The sequence below is a fragment of the Pelodiscus sinensis genome, chromosome 1 (genome assembly GCF_049634645.1).
Source record: "Pelodiscus sinensis isolate JC-2024 chromosome 1, ASM4963464v1, whole genome shotgun sequence".
In the NCBI taxonomy this organism is placed as follows: domain Eukaryota; kingdom Metazoa; phylum Chordata; order Testudines; family Trionychidae; genus Pelodiscus; species Pelodiscus sinensis.
The window spans coordinates 245740076-245764035 of record NC_134711.1 but is presented as its reverse complement, the minus strand read 5'-3'; the positions used below and the strand labels follow the sequence as shown (position 1 = coordinate 245764035).

The window sequence follows — 23960 nt, the reverse complement described above, 5'->3', positions numbered from 1 at the left end:
CCCTGCACCCCCTCCTGTACTAGGTTTACAACCTTCCCCCAGACCCTGCACCCTGCACCAGTCCTGCACTCTTTCCCCTTCCCAGACCCTGTACTCCATGGGTGGGCAAGATAGCCTCGGTGGGCTGGATCTGGTCCGTAAAGCTCTTTGTTCCGGCCCACAGCCACTATGCCACTCCCCGCCCCCAAAGCAATCCAGACCTGGGGCTGGGGGAAGTACATGAAGTCTCCTTCCCCCTCACCCCCACCCGGGGCACATGGCACCACAAGGAACCAGCAGCTGTTCAAAATAGCTGGCAATTCTCTCTAGGCACTGTCTGCTCCTGGTAGGGCACGGAACAAAGACTTCAGATGCTCCCCCGCCCCCAGGCCAATCAGGGTCTGTGAGTGGGGAAGTCTTCTGACTTTGCTCCTTTTAGGGCAGCCCGTGACCACTTCCAAAATTATTGCCCACCCTTGGCCAACAGGAACATAACTTATTTGTTGTTCATGTAAAAGTGATGGCTGGGTTTTTTTGAGAACAGCTGCAACTTTGAAGGGGGAACTTGAAAGAGATGTTAAGCCAGCTAATCAGCTTGACTGATAAGAGTTGTCACTCTTAAATTACATTGCTAATAACACTGTATTAGTAGTGCTGGATTTGAGAAGCCAGTACTACCAAAGCATTTGTGAATGCATTTTTACTTCATGATAATCCTTTGGAAGGCAGAAAATTTCAATCTTTGCCCACAGACAGTGTTTTCGCCGGTCAGTGTAGGATTACTCATGAGTGCTGGCATTCATTTTATTCAACAAAAAAATTGGCATTAAGAACACTGTAATCGGACCTAATTGACTTAATACAAGTCTATTCCTAGCCCTGTAGACTCCGAATTCATTAGCTATAATATGAAGATACTAATACAATCAATCTTCATTTGGGCTGAAAAACATTGTACCCTGACTTAGTATCATAATTGGGTTTGATCCTATTGTCCCTTTACATATACACTATTTCCATTGATTTCAATGTACATGAAAAGACTACAAATGCAAATTAGTGACTAGTTTAAACAATTCCATGAGATTGAGATGAAGTGACGATGAATTTATTAAAAAACATAAAAACATCTCAAAACAGCAAATTCTATTGATACTAATGATAAAAATGAACAGATATTCCCCATTCAGACTTTTGAATGCTGTTTTGTATTGTCCATTGAAACTGTTAATAAAATTGTTTTATTTTCTCAAAGGAATTCTGAAGATCGGTAAAGTTTCCTAAAAATGTCATTAATTTCTTCCTTTTAGAGTTCATCTTTGGCCTGTAATTAAAAAGGAAAAAATATTAATTACTGGAATTTTAACAGTCAAGATAGACTTATTTAATTCAACAATCCTTTCCTTTTCTAAAGAGACAGAAAGGAACAGTTCTTCTTTAGTCACTGTTTCAGTCTATAGATTGAAACAGTGCAGCTTGTCCACATTCTTTATGGGCCAGTATATCCAAGTAAGTGCAGGTTGGTTCTTCATGCTGCTGTGGCTGACATGCGCTCTCTGAAGTATGCAGGTGGTAGAGCAGACTGGGAGAGGGACTGGGAGAGAGACTGGGATCCTGAATGTTTGCTGTGTCCTCAAGCTTCCACTCCCAACAGGGTCTATGCAATACAGAGTTCCTTCTCTGTGCCAGCCACAGCTGGGTGGGTCTGTTAATGATTTGAGACATGCTTTCAAACAACTTACTATGATTGGATAACCTTAGAGCCTTTCAGTTTACTCTTACAAATACTTATTTGGAAGCACATAAGTACTGAGGCTATGATTTCCTTGAAAGTGCATTCTCACAGGCAGAAGTCTTATTTATTCTTATATTCTTATTCATACAAGAATTATAAAAACAGTGTTTTAGTGGTTAGTGATCAGCAGTTTTCAAACCTGTAAATAATTATACAAAATATCCAGAAAAATGGAAATTTTGACATTTCTGGCTTTTTTACAGACAAAATTATTGCTTTTCTGAAACAGTTCTATTTTCCTTAGTTTTGTCTCAGGCTATGTCTACGCTGCAAGTTTTTGTGGCAGAAAATATGCTATTGAGGGACTCATTAGCACAGATTGTGATGTCATTAGCATATTTTCTGCTGATTCTTTTTGCGCAAGGGCATAAGGATCTTGCGCAAAAGAGGGTTTTTTGTGGAAAACAGAAGCAGCTACACTGCTTCTTTTTGCACAAAAACCCCTTGTGCAAAATGAATAGGCAGAAAATATGCTAATGAGTTCCTCATTAGCATATTTTCTGCCACAAAAACTTGCAGTGTAGACAATGACTGTGATTTTACAGGGATTAGCTGAAAGGGAACTCTGTTTTCAGCTGTTGCAAATACACAATTTTAAAAGGACAAGAAACTTATCATGGGCTCATAAGGTTGGGTACTGGATATCTTCAGCTTCCATTCAATTAAAAAGAATTGAAGACATTCAGCATATTACAGGATCAGACCTTTGTTGTACACACCATACCTTCTTTCTGTGGCAAGTACATGGAAACAGGTCATCGTCAGGCTGTTCCACCTTCTCCATGCCATCTCTGATTTTTGGCTCACTCACTTGTAAATTGGCATATTCCTAATTAAAGAAAGAGAAAGGTATTAGTCTAACTGCCTGTAATATCTCACAACTCAGATCAATAATTATGTAGGAGCTGTGTGGCCAAAGGATCTTCCATTGCTCTCAGAAAAGCTCGCCATATCACAGAGAAGGTAAGCGGATACTTAACTGCTGTCAGAGATTCCATTTGGTGTCAAAACCTCAGTGCTAATGCACAGACATTTTCAGCTGTGGCTGGGGATAGGAGAATGAGATTATGCTCTTTGATCATTGCTAAGTGTGAAGAACATGGGGACATTTTCTTGTAAATTGAGATTTATGCGAACTGGGAATGCCTCTCTCAAACTGCCACTTTTAGGGTCACACAATGTCCACAAATTATTGTTTTCTGTTCTTACTCTTGGTTGTGTGACTCCATCACCCAGCTGACTGATTTCCAGTATCTGTATATTTTTAAATGCTTTCTGCATATTTTTTTTGTAGTAGTCTGATGTACTGACCTGGAAAAGTTTGAAATAATAACAGAATACATGATCTCCCATGAGGTTATTTCGTGCAAATTCTTGCCCTGATTTTGCAATATTCCTTGCCTGTCAAAGAAAAGGAAAATCCTGACATAAGAACATTTTTGGAGACGATAGTAGTGATTCGGAAATTTAACACACTATGTAGTAATTAGCCTTCCATTTTTGTAGACAAGTGTCTAGGGCACTGCCATGGTGACTGCTCCTTAAAACAACAAAATAAACCCTTATTACTGATAACATATGAGGAAGACTTAAAACTGACATTTTTAATGCCAAAGGAAAAGTGTTCTTACTCTATAATTCATCTTTTATTTCTCCAATTAAATTTTAACATTAAGGACTATAGAAGAATATGCAAACTAAATACATTTTGCTTCCCCATTGATGTGATATGCATCACTCATTCTTAAGATCTGCTTGTGTTTTTGGTATATAAACAAATTAACTTGGATTTACCTACTTTTAGTTTGTCAGGAAATGTTTCCAACTGTTGTAATACAGATTTACCTCTTCGTCATGATTTTTTGCCCACTGTAGCTTTTCCAGTAGGTCACTCAGGTCACTTTTAAATGGAATATAGTGTTTCCAGGGCAGCAGCTCATTATAAAAATGTTCATAGTAAATGGAGTCTTGCTTCAGCACAACACTGTTTCCTGCTAATAGGTAAGGCAATCTGTATGCAGCCACTGTGCCATCAATATTAATTTGATATTTATACTGCAAAACATACATAATTGATTAATGAACCTTTTTAAAAATAGGTAGCAGCAATTGGTTTAGTGATCTTTTTTATTCTGAGACTATGAAATGCAGATGGCTTGCTCAATTTAAGACATGCTGATTATGCCAGACATTGTAAGTAATCTTTATTACTAAACAAATGTATATTTTTACTCATTAGATTAGTTCCACTGTTAAATATATTGTATTGGGAGGAGCTATGAGTATTAGTCAGGACAGAAGAACAAGAAACTGGAATCTAGAGAGATTAGATTGAATAGAAGGTTCCCAAAACCCGCCAAAATCAAAGTAAAATCTAATAATCATAAAAGGGTTGTCTGAAAAGTTCAAGTACTTTGTAATATAGGATGTATAATACATGTGAAGATACTAGGTGGGGGGGAGGAAAATTCTCAAATACTGGTGTGTTAGGACTGCAAGAAGTCTAAATAGCAGTTGATGTCCTACCTTGAAAAAATCAAAAAATGAAATATGCTTCACAATGGGACCATAGAGGCTTTCATCATGTTTAAAAAAGAAAAAGTTTGTGAAAGCAGCATCTATGATATCTGGGTATTTTCTACTGAGTTTTACAAGTTCAAGCCTCTCTTTGCGGCTGTCTCGTCCCCTCCAAATTGCTGTGGTATTCTTGTCTTCCCAGAGTGGCCCAGTGTTGGCCTGGACAGACATCATGTCCAGGCTGACTCTAGATGTCAGGAGGGAACAAGTGATTTCAGAAAAGAGGACTCTTGCAGTTTTCATACACTAGTCTTTTAAAATATTGTAATACGCTTCTGGACGTGGTTCTCCCACAACAGTTATAGTCCACGTTTCCAATACAATATTACAAGATCGCTGACCTACAAAGGCAGGGATACAATCATATAGAGCTTTGTAAACTTTTTATGACTGTAATAGATAAAATAAGTGCCAAAAAAAACCATCTGACTTAAGCCACCATTTATTGGTTGATATCTTACAGACATTATGGCAGAAATGGGTCTTGAGAGTTCTGAAGAGGGAAGGGGTAACAGCCACTGAGTGGATTTGAACCCAGGAGCTTAGTGTAGGAGCCTCTTTAGCTTGAGCTATAAAGCCAGCTGGCTCTCGAGCTCTCTTGTTTTTACTTCTTGCTATAAGTGATCTAAGCACCACTGCATGGGACAGTGACTACACCCATTAGGTGCATAGGTTCCATACTTCCCATAACTGGTCCAGAGCTTCAGAGAGCCCAGACAAGCCCTGATTGTAACCACCACCAGACAGATTTGAACCAAGGACCTCTGGAGCTTAGTGGTCACACTAAGCCTCTGCAGCTGGAGCCATAAAGCCAGCTACCTTTCAGCTTAGGCTGTAGAGCTCACTAATTTTTGTCACTCTCTGTAAGTGGTCTAAGTGCCACTACATGAGACAGTGAACCACACTAGGGCTATGTCTACACTCACGGCTTCTTGCGCAAGTACGGCCATTCTTGCGCAAGAATCTGCAAAGCATCCACACTGCCCGCCCGCTCTTGTGCAAGGAAATTTACAGTACAGCGTGATAAGAGAGGGTTCCTTGTGCAAGAGTTACACCTGATAAAAAAAAAGAGTGTAAGCCCTCTTGCGCAGGAGCTCTTGCACAAGAGGGCAGTGTGGATGCTCGGCAAGAATTTCTTGCGCAAGAAAGCCCTATGGCTAAAATGGCCACCAGACCTTTCTTGCGCAAGAGAGCGTCCACACTGCCATGGGTGCTCTTGCACAAAAGCACAGCGCGGACATGGCAGTGTAGATGTCTTCTTGCACAAGAACCCTTAAGCAAGATGTTCTTGCGCAAGAAGCCGCCAGTGTAGACATAGCCTAGGTGTGAGGGTTACAAATGTAATAATGGGCTTGTGGATCAGTACAGAAACAGCATTCCATGTGCCAGAGACAGTATGGAAGAAAGTGTAGAGATGGCTGTGGGAGAGGATGACATAGGGTGGAGGGTGCTATTTTTGGCAGAGTGAAGGAGGCAAGGAAAAGATGTGGCAGAAACAGATTTGAAAGAGGAACAGACTTGTGAAAGGTATTTATTAGGACAAGAGTGATGAACTGAATGCAGTGAAATAGAGCGAGCCCTTGTAAGGCTTCAAATGGATTCAGAATTATGAACAAGAAAGATCATCTTAGAGTCTGGTTTTGTATGGTTATGAAGAGGCAACATAGCTGTTAGGGAGGCCTGAAAAGAGGATTTTACAGTAATCAAGATAGAAGGTGAAGGACTACATGAGAGTTTTGGCTCTATGTGTTTTAAGAGAAGAAGGAAGTATCTTAGAAATGTTGTGGAGAGAGCCTGAACGTGCAAGGAAAAGAGGGGAGAGTTGAAAGCAACCCTTCCCAGGATATGATCCTGAGTGGTGGCCTGACTGATAGAGGTTTCATCAGTGACTAAATCCTTTGTTTTTAGTGTTTTGGATTAGACTACATGTGGTCTCTGGTTTCTGAAATAGAACATTGCAGAAACAGAATTATATGAAAGTATAAAATAGCTGAACTCAGACATTCAGTATACCTTATCTTGTCTAAAATGGTGTCTCGGTGTCAACAAAGAAATGAATGTAAATAAACACATAGTGCAACAAGTACTGAAATACTTTTAATATAAGATTCTGTTGGAAGAACCATTCGTTCAAATCTAGTGCTTTGTGAAAAAGTTACTTAGTTTCTTACCGGCCCATAGTTTCTAAGACTGAGTCCGTCAAATCATAGGTTGGCATCACAATGTCTTTCGATTCTGTGGATCCACACCATGAGAAGATGGGATGGAGGTTCTGAACAGATTTCTTTTTCTCTAAAGGCCAATCCCCTAAATTAACAAAAAACTCTATATCTGGCATTTTCACCTGAATGAAGAAAAATGATAGTGTTAGTGTATTGAATGTATGAATACAGAGAAGTATTTTTTGTCCCTTGATCAGTCTGATATCTGAAATTAGATACATAAGAGGAGAAGTCTACTGGAAAAGGTAGATTAAAAAAACTATATCAACAACTATAAAAACTATAGCAACTGATCATCACACTTCAGGAATGCTGTTTTCAGAAATCCATGTTTTAAATATCTTTATATCAGATCAGAAAACAAAACAGCATTATAACATAAACCAGTTTTCAAAAGGAATCACACAAATAATACTTGCCTAGATATAATAAAGCAGCCAAAATATGTATTCTAAAACAAAAGAACTCCATTTCAAGAGCTATTAAGGTTGCTAAGTGACAGCACTGTAGCTGTATAATGCCATTTACAAGATCTTAGAGGGGAAATTAAGGTCACAATTAATTTTACACCATCTACATAATAAGAAAGCCACATTAGCCTTGTTAAATAAAATATACCTATTTCATCATTGTACTGTCCTGCTAATTCTCACTAAAACTACAGTTCATCAATGAGCCCAACATATACATGAAAATATCTTCTGAAAAATGAACAACAGTTATCTGCATATATATTAATTACTCCTACTGACCAAGTCGCTACATACACATAATATGCAGTTATAAACACATAACGCCTCTCTGTAGCATGTGCACATGTGAAACTTTTCTCTTATTGTTCAGAACAGCAAGGTAATTATTTAATTGTTGGTCCTCTGCATTGCAATATGCCTTGATTCCTTTGCTGTCCAAGAATTAGAAACCTTAGGTTTCTGACTCAGGTTACATTCATAGACAGAGATAGAAACTAATCCTCTGCCAGCTATTAAGTAGGTTTTATATACACTCTCATATATGGTTCTCTCTATTTTAAAGTCATGGGGAAACCTTTAGCAAGTATTCCCTGGTAAGAACAAGCAGAAAGGCATGGAAGTTCCAGAAGCAAAAAAATAAGCCCAGTTCTATCTCCTATTTCCATGCAAACAGATATGATTCTATCTGGCTCTCATAAAACAAACAGTCTTCACTTTACAGAAAAGTTGGAAAGGCCTGTAATCTTCAGGAATATCCTTATGAACACAATGCCATCTACTGGTTCTTTTCGATAATTGTAATGAACAAGCTATGAACTATGTATTCTCAATGTTACAATTGATGAACAAGAAAAAAAATCTGTTATGTTGAAGGAGAAAGTTAGCCCCCAAATGACTCTGCTCTGAAAATGTATTACCCAATGGAAAAGTCATATAGAACTGAGCAGGGATTAAACAAATAGAAGTCTCTATACATTTAATTTTGACTATCGTTGGGGCCAAAGCACTTCCACTATAACCTGAAATGTCCTACGCATCTGCTTAAATTAGGGCACGCTTCCCAGGCTGTCCTATGAACTGCAGTGAAGCTCAGATCTCCACAGCACATACTAGGACGCTATTCCTGCTGCCCCATCCATGTCCCATATGCAAGGGCTTACCACGCAGTCCTCAAAGGATAGTGTGTAGTAGTGCTTTATGGTTTCTGCACTGGGGGACATCTTCCTCAGCCTCTCTTTGTCTCTGGCCTTTTTCCATTATGTATAGAATTTAATAGAGAATTACGTACATTTCCTAAGGTTTAAATCCATCCTACAACATGCATTAGCAGTGATACAATTCTCTATTAAATCCCATAAGATGGTTCACAAAGCCCATGGACATTTTTTTTATTAAATCCTATAAACATTTTGTCATAGGCCTAGCAGCCCAATTCATATTGGAGTCACAAGGTAAGTGACGTTACATCTTTTATTGGACCAACTTCTGCTTGTGTGTGAGAGAGAAGCTTTCAATCTTACACAGAGCTTCTCCTCAGGTCTGGGAAATGTACGTGTCACAGTAAATACAAGGTGGAAAATACATTTAGTATAAGTAGTTAACATATATTGTAAGATTCCATTCAAGGTCAAGTGATATCTTAACATCTCTGTAGTCATAGGACAAAAAAAAAAAGTCGTGGGAGGGGAAGAATTACTGGTTTATAGGTTGTTGTAGTAAGATGTTGATCCAGCATATTTAATAACTCCATGACTTTCAGTTTTTAACAAATTTAATTTAAGCTCCAAAGCTCATCTTGTGCAGGTTATTTTAGAGAATGAGGACTGAGAAGTCTGATATAGAGTGATCTTTTGGTGAATAGCGTTCACCTGCAGATTTCTCCAAGGAGAAAGTCCAGATTATATACCTTAACATACTCTGCATAAGCTTCAAAGCTTGCTTCTTTCAACAACAGAAGTTGGTCCAATAAAAGATATTTCACTCATCTTTTCTCTAATGTTTTAGGATCAGCACAGTTACAACATTGCAGATAATTAAAACTTGTATGTTACATTCTACAAATTAATCAAAGAGCATACCAGATCATCCAACTTCATAGGACAGTCCTGCTATCTTATTACTTCTTCATGTGAAAGTAATAAAAATTAGAACAAGAACAGTGGCGGGGTATTTTATTGTGGGGGAGTCAACAAAACCAGTAAGATTTCAGGGAATGTTTTATATTTAAACACCAACATGCACAATATATACTCACTTTTCTAGTCAAAGAAAGTAGTATGGCATCCATGAAAATCCTGAAGCCTACATGCTCACCATGGGTCTTTATATAAACCTAAAAATAATCCAAAAGTTATTGCATTGGTGTTTGTGCATGGGGAAAAATACAATATTGGAATTTTCCTATTTCACAGTAAAGAATAGATTGTATGCCTTCACCTTTATATAATTTCAAGACATTTTGGGAGGTCTTAGAAAGCCCTATCTCTCTTATGAAGCAAAAAAGGGTACACTTTTTTTGTCCTTTGTTGTTACTGCTGGAAATGATCCCCTGTAACAGAAACTCATTGTTTTCAAGCCTGATTCTACTGCACTCCTTTCCCAATGTATGTTCATGAGCGATATACAGAAAAGTGAGACAAAACCAAAATATTCTCTCTGGAAGATTTCAAAAACACTATTTTTAGGAATTCAAAACTTAAAACACACAGGGACCAAAACCAGAAAGAAGGCAGGCTGCTCTCTGAAGTAGATATGCTGTAGTTTGTCCCAGGCTGTTCTTTGACTGACTTTAAAAGATTGCAGGCTTTCCTAAAAAGCCCCTAGTTCAAGCAGAACTAGGAAACCCTTTTAAATTACTAACTTGTAATTCTAGCATAGTTTCCAATAATATCAAACACTTCTGAAGTTGTATAGTTTTGTTAGCAAGAGTTAAGGATTCTTAGACTACCACACCATACCAAACTGATGAATATTGAAAACTCTTGTAAAGCCCAGTATACAGGAAACTGAACTGGAAGTCAGGACACTTGGATCTACTCCCAACTCTACTACTCATCTGCTGTGAAACTATGGGGAAAGTCATTTGCCTCGCTCTAGTTCAACTGCCCCATCCATACCATCGACATAAAACTACTTACAAAGGAAGATGAATCCCACTGAGTTCTACAGATGAAAAACAATATAGACAGAGTTAACTATTATAGTTGAGGGATAATAAAGCAAACAATGGAGGTGTGAGAGCTTTTCAAACAAAAGATCAAAAGAAGCCTTTATATTTGAAAGTTTTAACCAGCCTAAATATATGACTAACTAGAAGTCTCTCTTTAATATTTCAGCTAAGTCACATACTGTACCTTGTTATCTTTTATGGTGTAGTGGCACAAGCTCTGTCTTAGTCCAAACCTTTGTGGAATTTCCTTTGCAATTTTATCTGGATCAACAGTAGGAAAATATGCTAGGTCTCTCTGAATCTGTGGAATGGCTTGCGGACAGCTCATATCTTCCAGCCATGCAGTGCTGTCTTGGCGAGGGCAGTCACAAAGCTCATGGTAAACAGGGCCTATTATTTTGATGTGCAACACAGACAAGACTTTAAATTCAGAAGTTACTTGGAATCACTGCCCCGTGTGGACACTCTGTTCCGCAATTAAAAAAAACTCTCACTTCCCGAGAGTGATCCTCAAACTAGGGAAAGATAGATGTTTGTCTGCCTGATCTGGAAAGAAGAGGAGGCAGATCTGTGCTCAATTTCTTCTCTTTATCAGGCTGACAAGGGACTTGAACTAATGGTATCTCGTCTCAGCTGAATACCCTACCTATTGGGTTAATGGTTATAAAGGAGGGCTTGGTCCTCCTAAGTGTCATTTTGTTGTGGAATTAGGCAGCCTCTGAGCGTGCTTACTGGATCACTCCCTGCAGGCAAGATATACATTCCTGTCTTTCCTAGGGTGTCCGGTTTTTGCCCGGACTGTCCCTTATTTGGGTCCCTCGTCCGGTAAAAAAACCAAAATACCAGACATGTGAAATGTCCAGTATTTCCAATTTTCCCCTGCGGCATCTGGCAGCGCCCTATTTTTTTTGTTTGTTTGTTTTTGCTTAACAACTTCAGTCTCCCCCCCCCCCCTTTTTTTCCTCAACAGAATTTTTTCATGGGTTTTTTTTGAGGGGGGTGTGTGTGTCTGGTATTTTTTTGTTAAACCATCTGGCAACTCTAGACTCTTTCCCTGCCTGTGGATCACTCTGGGCCCTAGATGGGAAATAGATGTCTGGATGCCTACAGACAGGCAGCAGTATGCATGAGCAGAAGCAGAAACAGACACATAGAGAATTATTTTTTTTTTAAACACACAAACTTAGACACTGAGAGTACATCTATCCAGGGATAAAAAACCCATGGTTGACCGGGGCTCATGAGACTGAAAAATTCACTGTGTAGAAATTTGAACTTTGGGTGGAACCTCAGTTTTGGGACTCCACCCTGGAAGGGTCTAGAGCTTGGGCTCTAGCCCAAGCCTGAATGTTTACACAGCAATATCATTATCCAAGAACCAGAGCTCCATGAGCCCAAGTCAGCTGATCTGGGCTATCCACGGCTATGCTGCAGGCTTTTGTTCTCATATAGACAGTCCGAGTTTAGGTGCCTACAGGATTCAGAAGCAGCTGAGCAGGGTTTGGACGCTGCAGGAGAACTTAAAATGGGGAGTTGGGTGCCTAAATCTCTTTGTGAAACCAAGTCTCAGCAATTTGAAGGATCAGGTTCTAACACTGTAAAAGCATTCTGGGCTGCAGTTTGTATGGGGGGAAAAAGCTTTGTAAAATAAAGTGCATTTCTTATTCATACCTTTTAAAACATATGGAGACTTGGCAACATGTTTCTCTTTGACTTTGACTTCTATCTTCAGGTTTTTGTAGCTTGCATACATTCTGTACCTCACAATGAAGGAGCCATCTTTTCTGTCTAGTATCTGCACTCCTACCCGTGTGAACTGCTCATCAGGAGCAGTGATCTTCACCTGGAATGCATTTGCTCCTGGAGAGAAAGTAAACCTACACAGGGAAGGAGTAGAATCATGATTAAGAAGAGACTATGTAGCAAGTTTCTTAAGGTCTGATCCAATGCCACTTAAATCTCAAATGGAAAAATTGCCACTGACTTTAGTGAGAGCTAGATTATGGAATATTGCCAAGTACTCATGACCAACACATTTTCCAACAAGACTTCAGCTCCAATTTAGGCACCTAAATAAGGCCTGGGTTGTCAAAAGAGTTCAGTAACCAGCATTACCCATTAGGACACGAACGGCCTAAATTCATTAGACGTTAGCACCCCAAGTACTGAGCTCTCATGAAAATCGGTTGACTTATTTTGGCACCTAAATGTAAACTAAACAGTTTTGAAAATCTGGCCTTGAGTGTGAGGTCTGAGCCCTTCTGAAAATTCAGGCAATCGAGACAGTTGAGACATCCTGTCCCTACAAGTGAACTCGTTCAAAACCAAAGTACCTTCTTGTCCGATGCCGTTTCTGCAAATACGAGTTTATGAGGTGAATGAGCTCTGTTGATTCAGCACTTCTCTCCTTTCTGTTATTAATAAAGGAACAACAGTCCTCCCATTCAGGGTCTTAAACTGCTTCCTCCTGCCTTGGAATTAGCACTTTACTATTTTTGGAAGAGGGAGGGTGAAGTACATGAAGCTGATAGGACTCACTCAACACCACATAATAGTCAATGGAACTTACCATTCCTAGTACAGTAGACTTCCGATAATCCGGAACCCATGGGACCTAGGTGGTGCCGGATTATCAGATATGCTGGAGTATCAGGAGGATGGTTAACCATAAGATGGTTATGTATATACTGTATACAATATATACTGTATATAAAGTGTTCTTAACCCTTTTTATTATACATACTGTATACAGTATACTGTAATGTTTTAGTTTTTGTAACCCTTTTCGCTCAGTTCAGCTGCTGCTGCTGTTACCTTGTGACTCATTTTTTGCTGAAGCTCACTCACTAGGCTCTTGCCATTTTGATGCCGGACTATCAGGCGTGCCGGACTATTGGATGCCAGACTATTGGAGTTTTACTGTAATCAGTCTTGTGTGTTGTTAACAGGACTATCCTTGCAGAAGTTCTTTTTCCTCTCTTTCTTTCACCCCTTCTCTCCCCTGCCACATCCTCTCTCCACTGGTCCTCTTCCTGCTATGGTCAAATCTCCCTTTTGCTCTTTCCTTTCCTCAGTCTAGTTTCTTTCTAAACTCACTGATCCTGTGGTGATGGAGCAGCAAGAGAAACAGGAGGTGGAAATCTCAGCTGTCTGCTCAGAAGCCCTAAAAATAATCTCCAGTAAATGAGCAGAAGCTGAAGACAAACTTTTCTTATTACCCGCAACACTACTTAGGAGTGACATCTCACCTGGCATGAGTGACCAAGTGACAGTGTGCCCTCCAGATGAGTGACAATGAGCAGATATGGAAACTACAGGAACAAGTTTTACTTTGCCAATTGACCACATTGGTAACCTTATAGCTACTGAACCAAATCTCTTCAAATTGGGCTTGTTTGGTAGGTTTCATGAAATATACACTGTCTTTAATAATAAACATGGGGAAAAGAATTGTCAAATCTTTGAAGTGAGACTATGTCAGATGTAAATACCAGGGTAGAAACAGAGAACTTTAGGAGTGTCCCATGAATAAAAAAGGGAATCTTGCTCAAACTTTAAAAAGAAATTCACAGTGTACGTACACCAAATCTGGAAAAAAATCAGCCTAAAAAAGTGAAAGGCTTGTAGCGTTATAAATGTAGGGCAAAGTTTTACAATTGTAACAATAGTTTGTGCTACCAAGTATTAAACTAGACTGTCCATCCCCACTTTTTTGATTGAATCTATGCGGTGACATGGGCTATCAGAGGAAGAAAGAACAGCTTTTTTTAGCAGAATGCCTACCCAATACCCCACTAACATATTACATGCTCTGCAGAGTGTGGGGCATTGGCCATGCGCTATCTGCTGTCTGTGACAAGGTGGCATTGTTCCCCCTGGCAACCTTGTGGGATTCCCCACATAAAATAATGCCATTCTCATAGTTGTTACTTTACAAGGGTACCCCACTCTGTTGAAACTGCATATTCTTCCTTGGGAAGGGGATATGTCGATAACAACCTGGATCCTTTAGAAGCTATGCTACTGGCATAGACTCTCTGCTCAAGTGGATCTGGCTTCCTCCCATGTTATGTAATTTGCAGGTATAAGGAACTGAAGAAATTTTCAAAGGAATAAATGACATTTAGATGCCCATCTCCCACTGGCATTTAATGGGAGTTAGATGTCTAGATGGTGCCTCTGAAAATTTCCAGTCCCTCTGCCAGTTCCATGATAGAATAGAAGGAAATATTCTACCTATTCATGTGAAAATGCTACAAGTGGCAAGTCATTGGTTTCCTGTTGTTTGCTGAGTTTTTCCTGTCTAGAGATAGTTTGGCTCACTAATTCCAATCTGTGAATTAAGATTTAGGTCGTCTCAAAATGTTACTGTATTTGCTTAATGTTCTATGCAGTATTTAATACATATTTTAAATTGATTCACAGATTTGCTACCTCTATGTGGATTATTAGTTTGTGTGACACTGGAAAGAAGCAGGGAAAGAGGTCACATCTTAACTTAATCTGACCAGTTTCTTATAAATATATAGGCTTGACAAGGAAGAATTAGCAGTACCTTGTATACTGGGCCAAAATACTTCTATTTTGTTTGTAACCTAATTTTTATTTCCTTTCCCACATCTCACATCCTGCATGATGCCTGTGAACCTTGATGTGAATGGCAAGTTTTATATTAGGGCAATATATGTTATTTTTTCTTATTGTGGATAATATCCCAAAGGAAGCTTAAATATAAAATATATGCCACATTTACTGCTGGTGGGAGGCTCAACTCAAATAATTTCTTTGGTATCACAGCTTTGTGTGCCAATAATAGAGATTCTCGAATCTTTACTGACTATTTTTCCTTTATGTAATGTGCAATTGCACAGATTTCTGATTAGTGTCAGGAGTAAAGGCTGCATTAATCCATCTAATGAAAAGAACATTAGAGCATTTTACACTTGACAATTATATGTTTACAAAAGTAAGTCAGATCTGGGGACTTCATCATTAATATCCTTTTCTGCAAGAAAGGCAAATTAAGTAGCATCTTAATTAAATAACAAGAGAGCCAATATATTCAGGGGTACCCATATGGCTCTGAAGAGAGGGTAGGGCCAATTATACTGGTGTTGTACTAGACGGAATAGAATGTAATACAGATGTGAGGGGACTGGCTCTGCAGTGTGACTGTAGGACAAGTAATTGCACTGATTTTGTTAAAGAAATCCTGCAGATATCACGTGGACCCAAATCCTCAAAAAAACTTAAGCATATGTGTAATTTGAGTAAAGTTGCATAATGCTTAAACATTTCTTGGGGAAAGGCCTCGGGAATGCCAAAGGAACATAGGAATTTTTTATTTTAAATTCTTGCAGGATAGGAACTGCGTATTTAGACCCGTGACTTAAGAAAGTGCCATTTTTAAACACGAACATCTTTTTTAACACAACTTAAAATTGCTGTGAGAAGAAGCTGACGTGCTTACCTCTGCCCTTCAGTGTCCAAAGCCTGAACATAAAAATACCGAGCAGGGAGTACAACATCTGCTCTCAGACCAGGTCCCCATATTAAACTGTTCTCCGGGCTCAGCTGGTTTCCTCCACCCGACACAGTGAACACCGGAATTGATCCAAGAGTTAAGTAACAAAGCAGCCAAATGCTAAACATTTACAAGATTTCCACTTCAGGAAAAACACAAACAAGACGACAAGCCGAGCTGCAGGGAAAGGGTAGAAAATGTGCACTCAAGTTAACTTGTGTCTTCAATTACGGCTGCAATTCCATCTCCTCAGTTACACATCTGCCTTGACTCTGCTTTATCTCGTTTGTTTCAAAGAAGTCTCGACTATTTCCCCCTAATCAAACTACAAGGAAGAAGAGGAATTAACTACATTAGTTACCACAAAACAGACTCAGTGAGGAGCTGCTGCCGTGTCCCGTGTCTCTTGTTTCTTTGTCTGTGTATCTCGGTTCCTCTGCCTTAGTCGTGCAGCTGGAACAGCATCTTCGGGTTAACCCTCTCGTCAATCTCAGCCGGATAGGGGAAAGGAAAGAGGCTTGTTTCATTGGTCCAACAAAACTTCTTCCGAATGAATAATGATATTGTCTCACTTCCCAGGCTGAGCAGTAATGCTGGGAAATGTAGTCTACAACAAGAATGACAGCAGTCTCGTACTTCGCCTCTCACACCCATTACTAGTTTGATTTGGGTGTGGGAGGCAGCCTCAAGCTATTACAATCAAGAGTGCAGACATTTGTGGCTTACTGCAACTTAAAGTTTAAATGGGACACTGCCCACTTAAACTTATACTTCTGGCTGCAAGTGATGCACCTATTATTAAGGTTACAAGTGAAAGAGTTTTTAAATCTTCTTTTTCAGTTTGTTTACTTTATGTATTTAACAGCAGAACACCTACTGCAGCAATGGGGAACCTTTTGGGGGTCAGGGATTGCTGATCTACAGAAAAAAATCAGTCAGGGGCTGCACACAAGTGAGAAGTAAAAAAAGTTCTCACTGATGTGGCCCCTGACTGAGAAAGAGGGAGACACTCCCCACACACCAGAGCCTGGGGCACCCAAAAGTGGCAGTTAGGTGCCTAAATCACATTGAGGCTCCAGCTTTTAGGTTCTGTGCTGGGCGGCTGAGGGGGGTCAGACAGCAACAGTGTAGAAAATAAATATTTAAAAAATAGTAAAAAAGTGGCTGAAGCCTACATAGTATTTGTAACTATTTTTACCTATAGCTTTCAAGTTGATTGTAATTTAATTATTGCATGCATGTTTTTCCATGAAATTTTAAAGCTGCTTAACTTTTATTGACTTGTCACAATATTATGTTTAATAGTGACTTGGAAGAAACACCGAAGAATCAGCAACTGTGGGTAGTATAATAATAGTAGCCCTAGTTTCAGCATGTTCCTATTCACAATATGCATTGTAACAGATTTGTTTGGTTTAGTTGTTTATTGGTGAAGTGATTCAGATACACAAATACAAACTCAATACACAGATAACAGCTGTAAAAAGAAACAAATTGTACCTACGCCACCTGAAATTATATACACATTAAAACCCTGATACGGATAAAGCTAATAACTAGCCTATCATCCCTATTTTCAGTACCTTACCTTGTAAACCCCAGAGTTCAGAAAGCTAAACAAGGAAATAAATCAGCTCTTGTCAGGCTTTTTTTACATAAATAATTGTGCTCTCGTGCTTTTTGGTATATGTTTTGTTGTACTATTAAGAATTTGTGTTCTGTTTTTTGAAATGATGTTACCTCATATGCACTGGTACAAATTTATGAAAGCGAGGAGAATGTGAGCATCTTTTCACACTTTTCCTTTAAGTTTACATCATAACTGGTCAAATTCAGCTTTATGCATGCATTCAGGCTGACTTCTGTCAGTCTTGAGTGCAAATTACCTTTGATGTGGTTCAAATGAGAGAAAGCCTGCTCACACATGCAGGTGGAGTACATTGAAAGTAAGGCCAAACTGACATTCTGCACGGTGTTGTACGTGGCAGGAAGTTCTTACAAGTTTGCAGAATCAAAACATCATCATGCTCCAATTTCTTCATGTCAGCCCACTTGTGCAGTTTTGCCAATTCTGCACATTGTCGAGCAAGGCATTCTAAATCAGAATTCAGCTTGACGAATTTTTCCACACAGATATCCAACTCCTTGAAATCTCCTATTTCCATTTACAAAATGCTGACTGAGATGCTAGGAATGACTGTCAAATCCAGTTCTTCAATGGACACTTTATGTGGACGAATTATAAAGTTAAACAGAGCACTGTGTTTGGAAAAGTCAACAAAACACGACTTGAATGACATCAGGAGCTCAGAAACAAATCCAGCAAGCTGCTGCAAATCAAGACTGTTATTTGGATTCTCTCCCTGACACGAATCATGAAACGTTCCTAATCTTTCAAAATGTGCCAGTCTGCCCATCTCAAGATCTTTGATGAGGACAGTCAATTTTGACTCAAATCCAAACACTGCCTGCTGCAAAGTCAGGACTGTATTTCATTGCCTTTGTAGTTTAAGGTTCAACTCATTCAGATGGCCAGTAATGTCAATGGGATAGTAAAACTTGAGGAATCAGTCAGTTTGAAAGCTTGGTGTGTTTGACACCCTTCATATCCAAAAATGATTTAACCTCATTAATGCATGCAGCAAAACAAGACAAAACTTTGTCCTGAGATAACCAGTGAACATTGCTGTGCATTAGTAGATTGGCGTATTCAGAATCTACTTCCTTGAACAATGACTGAAATTGCTGTGTTAAAGAGCTCAGTCAGGAATCCAACAGATAATGTGACCAGTCCCATTACATTTCTGAGTTTGTTTCCACAAGATTGCACACAGTGTACCTCCTGATGCACAATGCAATGAAAATTCAAAAGCAGGCAGTTCAGCTGTTCTGACAAGAGTAAGGAATCCCCTGTATTTGCTAGTCATGTTAGCTGCATTGTCCCTATACACAATCACAAGATTATCCTTTGATCTGCCGCGCGCAGGCTGGCAACTGCCAGTTCCTCTCAACCGCTCATCTGAAAGAGAGAAAAAAGAGAAATCCAGAGCGGGGAGGACGGGCGGGTCGTGGAGCACCCACGGGGCACATCTCGAAGAACAATCGTTACTTCACAAGGTGAGTAACTTCTTCTTCTTCTTTGAGTGGCCCCGTGGGTGCTCCACTCTAGGTGACTCCGGAGCAGTACCTAAAAGAGTCCAGAGCGCTCCGAAATTAGGTTTTATGATCACGACTAAGTACTGCTGTAGCCACTGAAGAGTCTGAAGCGAGGTGGTCAATTATAGCATAATGTCTCATAAAAGTGATATTAGAGGACCATGTCGCTGCCCTGCAAATGTCCCGGAACGGGACTCCCTTCAGGAAGGCCGTAGTAGTGGATACTGCTCTAGTGGAGTGGGCCTTTGGAGGGTTTGGCAGGGGTTTCCCTCGTATAGAATGGCACATGGATATGCATGAAACAATAAGTCTCGAAATACGTTGAGAGGTCAATGGTTGGCCTTTAGAACGGTTTGCCAATGACACTACTAAGCGGTCTGTCTTCCTAAAGTCTCGTGTTCTATCGATGTAGAACGCCAAAGCTCTCCTTACATCCAGTGTATGCCATATTGCTTCTTGCGCTGAGGCATGGGGTTTAGGGAAGAAGCACGGAAGAACCACTGGTTCATTAATGTGAAACTCAGATGACACCTTTGGGATAAACGCTGGGTGTGGTCTTAAGGTGACTGAGTCTTTAGAAAAAACTGTATAGGGAGACGAAGCCATGAACGCTGCTATCTCACTGACCCTACGAGCTGAAGTAAGGGCTAGGAGAAACAAAAGCTTGGTGGTAAGTATGTGCAACGGAATAGTGGCTAGCGGCTCAAAGGGAAGATGAGATAGAACTTCTAATACCAAATCCAGGTTCCACGAAGGTGGAGGGGGTCTGCGGGGTGGATTGAGGTTCGCGAGTCCCTTTAGGAATCTTTTCGTAGTAGGGTGTGCGAATATAGAAGAAGAGTCGTCCATGTGATGAAAGGCATTAATCACCGCCAAATGTACCCTTAGGGAAGCTATGGCCAGACCATTATCCTGTAGTTGCAAACTGTACTCTAATATACGAGGTAACGGTGTGGAATAAGGGTCCAGGTTGTTAGCCGTACACCATGCCTGGAATCTGGCCCACTTAGCTCTATAAGTAGCTCGCGTAGAATCTTTCCTGCTATGTATCAGGACCTTTTTGACCTGCTGGGAGCAACACTGTTCGAAACTGCTAAACCAATGAGCATCCATGCTGTGAGGTGTAGAGTCTCGGGTTTCGGATGACGTAGAGATCCGTTGTTCTGGGTCAAGAGATTTGGAAGGAGAGGCAGGGGGTATGGTGCCCTTGCCGACATCTGACGGAGCATTGAGAACCAAGGTTGCCGAGCCCACGCTGGGGCTATAAGAATTACTCGAGCCCCCTCTATGCTGATTTTTTCGAGCACCTTGGGTATTAGAACGACTGGGGGAAAGGCATACAACAGCATCCGTCCCCAGTGGAGAAGGAAGGCGTCTCCTAGTGACTGACGTCCTATTCCCGCTCTCGAGCAATAGTTGGGGCATTTCCTGTTGCTTGCTGTGGCAAACAGGTCTATTGTCGGGAACCCCCACCGTACGAATATATGGTTCAAAACCTCTGCGCAGAGTTCCCACTCGTGGTCGTGGGGAAAACGTCTGCTGAGTGAGTCCGCTACTAAGTTGTCGGTACCGGGAAGGTAGGATGCTACTAGGATGGTGTTGTTGTGGATACACCAATTCCATAATCGGACTGCCTCCGCACATAACGAACGAGACCGGGCGCCTCCCTGTCTGTTGATATAAAACATAGTTGCCATGTTGTCCGTCATGATTCTGGTAGTTGTATTCCGTATGAGGGACTGAAAATGCTTGCAAGCATGTCGTACCACCCGCAGTTCGAGTATGTTGATGTGTAACATCATTTCTTGAGTTGACCAGCGGCCCTGAATCGTCAGGTTGTTCATGTGCGCCCCCCAGCCTGTGAGGGACGCATCTGTAGTTATCTGTCTTGTGGGCTGCGGACGATGAAATGGGATGCCCGTGAGGAGATTGACCGGTTTGGTCCACCATTGAATAGACTCTTGAACATGCTGGGGTACCACCAGCGGTTTGTGGATTTTGTCTTTTGCCGGACTGTAAACCATGGTCAACCAATGTTGGAGGCAACGAAAATGTAACCTTGCATTTTGTACTACTACGGTGGAAGCCGCCATGTGGCCCATCTGTTGTAAACATACGCGTGTAGGAATTGTCGGTGCATGCGTGACAGTATGTACCAGATCTTGAATTGTCACAAAACGCTCCAACGGTAGGTACGCCCGTGCCACGGTTGCGTCGAGTCGAGCACCTATAAAAACTAGGTCTTGGCACGGTGTTAGCAATGACTTTTTTACATTTATGAGGAGGCCCAGGGATGCAAACTCGGTGGACACTGTCTGCACCATTTGACACGCCTCCACATATGTTGAGCCCTTGATTAGACAGTCGTCTAAGTAAGGGAATATTGTCACTCCCATCCTGCGTAAATGAGCCGCTACTACGGCTATAACTTTGGTGAAGACCCGGGGAGCACACGCCAATCCGAATGGTAGAACCCGGTACTGAAAATGTTCGTTCCCTAATTGGAACCGCAGAAAACGTCTGTGGGCCACGTGAATCGCCACGTGGAAATAAGCATCCTGCAGGTCGAGGACTGCAAGCCAATCTCCCTTGTTCAATGCCGGAATAATAGTTGATAATGTCACCATCTTGAATCGGCATTTCCGAAGGTGGCGGTTTAACCTTCGAAGATCTAATATGGGTCTCCAGCCTCCCGATTTCTTTGGGATGAGAAAATATCGGGAATAAAAGCCTTTTCCCCAAAATTGTTTGGGTACTCTTTCTATTGCCCCGATTGCGAGTAAGCGAAGAACTTCTTGCTTCAGCAGTTGCTCGTGAGAGGGGTCCCTGAAAAGGGACGGGGTGGGTGGGGTGGAGGGGGGAATGGAGAGAAAAGGAATTGAGAGGCCGTACTTTATTACTTCTAGTACCCATCTGTCTGTGGTGATGTTGGACCACTGGTGGTGATATGATCTTAGTCGATGGTGAAAGAGGTGAGAATTTTCGATCTGTGCATTGACCAAGGGAAACGTGCTCACAACCTCGACGGGGAAGTCAAATCTGCTGTTTGGTTGACGATTGATTGACTGCACGATTTTGTTGGGGTCGTTTCCGTTGAGGACGCTGCCGAGGACGCTGATTATCTGACATGCGTGTCTGTTGTCTAGGGAAGTTAAAATCGTATCTTCTCTGATAAGGGTAATAGCGCCTACGCTTGAAATTGGGTGTGTACATCCCCAATGTACGTAGGGTGGCACGGGAATCCTTGCCTGAGTGGAGAACTTCGTCAGTATTTGCTGCGAAAAGCTTAAGCTTATCAAAGGGGAGATCTTCCACTTTATTTTGCATCTCCTTTGGTGCTCCCGCAGACGCAAGCCATGATGATCTCCTCATTGCGATACCCGTAGCCGTGGCCCGTGCTGCTGTGTCGGCCACGTCCATCGCAATCTGCAATGCAGTACTACAAGCTGCGTATCCTTCCTGTACTATCGCTTTTAATAGAGGTTTCTTCGCGTCAGGAAGGTGATGTAATAATTCCGTTAGTTTTGAATAATTATCAAAGTTGTGATTTGATAAATGAGCTGAGTAGTTCGCAATACGCAACAGAAGTGTGGCTGAAGAATGGACCTTTCTACCAAAGATATCCAACTTCTTATTGTCTTTATCAGAGAGCGCGTTTTTGTACTGTGGCGCTTTGGTCCTTCTCTGTGCTGCGTCAACCACTAACGAATTGGGCTGAGGGTGATTGAATAGGAAATCTAACCCCTTTGCTGGCACAAAGTATTTCTTGTCAGCCTTTTTATTGGTAGGAGTAACTGAAGTTGGCGTTTGCCATATCTCGTCCGCCACTTCCATGATCGCTTCGTCAATTGGTAAGGCGATCCTTACACGCTGCTGTGGACGAAGGTTCTTTAAGAGACGGTGTGTTTTCACGGGAACATCTGCCAGCTGTATTTCCTGCGTCCCTGCTACTCGTTTAAACAGGTCTTGAAACTGTTTTAGATCGTCTGGTGGAGACAATTCACCTGGGCAGATTGCCTCATCTGGTGATGAAGATGCGCAGTCCGCTGGAGAGGTTTCTGGCTTGGGATCCTCTGTGTCAGACAGCTGTCCTTCTTCCATCTCGGACTGATCTTGTTGGACAGATTGACTTGTCGACGGAGGAGGCAAGAATAACTGTTGTGGTTGTTGAGGTAAGTATTGTGTGACTGGCGAGTGACAGTTACAGGATGATGCCCTAAGAGAAGATGGTCTATGATCACGGTGGGTACCGCCGTCGCACGAGCGATAGTAATGTCCGTAGTAGTGCTCAGAACGTGACGGAGAAGAATGGCGCGACGACCGTGCACTGCTATGTTGAATATAATAGACGCGGCGTGGAGAGCGTCTGGAGGACTCATATCTGGATAACCGACCCGGCGAACGAGATCATGAACAAGATCGCCTTGCTTCTAGATATACCATGTCTCTATAATCTCGCCGCCTGTATGCACCATGGATCGGGGAGACACTATAGTCCCGATACCGTGTACGCCTTGGTGGCGATGGAGATGGTCCTGGCGAGAAGACCGGGGAGGCAGATCTGTCCCTCCCCTGAGTCTTTGATAGAGCCTTCCTAGGTATTGAGGCACTGTCAGTTTCCCTGGCAACCGGGGAGTTCTGCGCAGAGTGAAGACAGAGCGGTGCCGGGGAGATCAGCTGTGGCTGCTCTGCTGTCGGTGCCGACAACGTGCTCGGTGCCGACGTGGTTAGAGTTGTCGGTGGCGCCATGTCAGGACCATGCACGGCTGGGTCTGGTGCCGACGATGACGGTGCCGTCACGAGCGGTGCCGCTGAAGCCCGCACCGCTGACGCTGATGTCTCTGAGCCCGGCACCGGCTGGCTTGTCAGTTTCAGCGTTAGCGCTGAACCGCCGGCCGGTGAAGCTGAAGCCGGTGCTGAAGCAGCCCGAACCCTCGGCTTTTGCGATCCCCTATCAGCGGGGTCAGTAGAGCAGTGGGACCTCGCGGGGACCAATTTGGAAGCTGCCAAAGTCCCTGAGACTGCCGGAGGGAGGGAACGAGTCGGAGACGGCTTTGCTCTCTTT

At 41.7% G+C, this 23960-nt stretch overlaps 1 protein-coding gene across 3 annotated transcripts; it reads right to left on the bottom strand.

The window, feature by feature from the left end:
* Nucleotides 1–1071: 1071 nt before the first annotated feature.
* POGLUT2 (protein O-glucosyltransferase 2) lies at nt 1072–16275 on the bottom strand. 3 transcript variants are annotated; one of them, XM_075918738.1, is made up of 12 exons: nt 16101–16275; nt 15686–15916; nt 11887–12092; nt 10400–10605; nt 9303–9378; nt 8207–8304; nt 6523–6695; nt 4301–4538; nt 3620–3829; nt 3086–3175; nt 2499–2603; nt 1072–1303 (listed from the first exon to the last, which is right to left on the bottom strand). In XM_075918738.1, exons 2-12 carry the CDS (start codon nt 15865–15867, stop codon nt 1286–1288), a joined length of 1602 nt encoding a protein of 533 aa, XP_075774853.1. In that variant the 5' UTR covers nt 15868–15916; nt 16101–16275; the 3' UTR covers nt 1072–1285. The 3 variants fall into 3 exon arrangements, with proteins under 3 accessions (XP_075774853.1, XP_006131089.1, XP_075774852.1); XM_006131027.4 differs by lacking the exon at nt 8207–8304 and having other exon boundaries at nt 9301–9378; nt 16101–16269; XM_075918737.1 differs by lacking the exons at nt 8207–8304; nt 16101–16275 and having other exon boundaries at nt 9301–9378; nt 15686–16094.
* Between the last annotated feature and the right edge of the window lie 7685 nt (nt 16276–23960).

What these genes read in the sequence shown, in the direction of transcription:
- POGLUT2 (XM_075918738.1), bottom strand. Translation starts at nt 15,867, where the DNA reads ATGTTTAGCATTTGGCTGCTTTGTTACTTAACTCTTGGATCAATTCCG. An exon ending in ACACCATAAAAGATAACAAG is followed by an intron (nt 9,379 to 10,399) that starts GTACAGTATGTG and finishes GATTATTTTTAG; the next exon opens with GTTTATATAAAGACCCATGG. An exon ending in GTCTTAGAAACTATGGGCCG is followed by an intron (nt 4,539 to 6,522) that starts GTAAGAAACTAA and finishes CCTGACATCTAG; the next exon opens with AGTCAGCCTGGACATGATGT.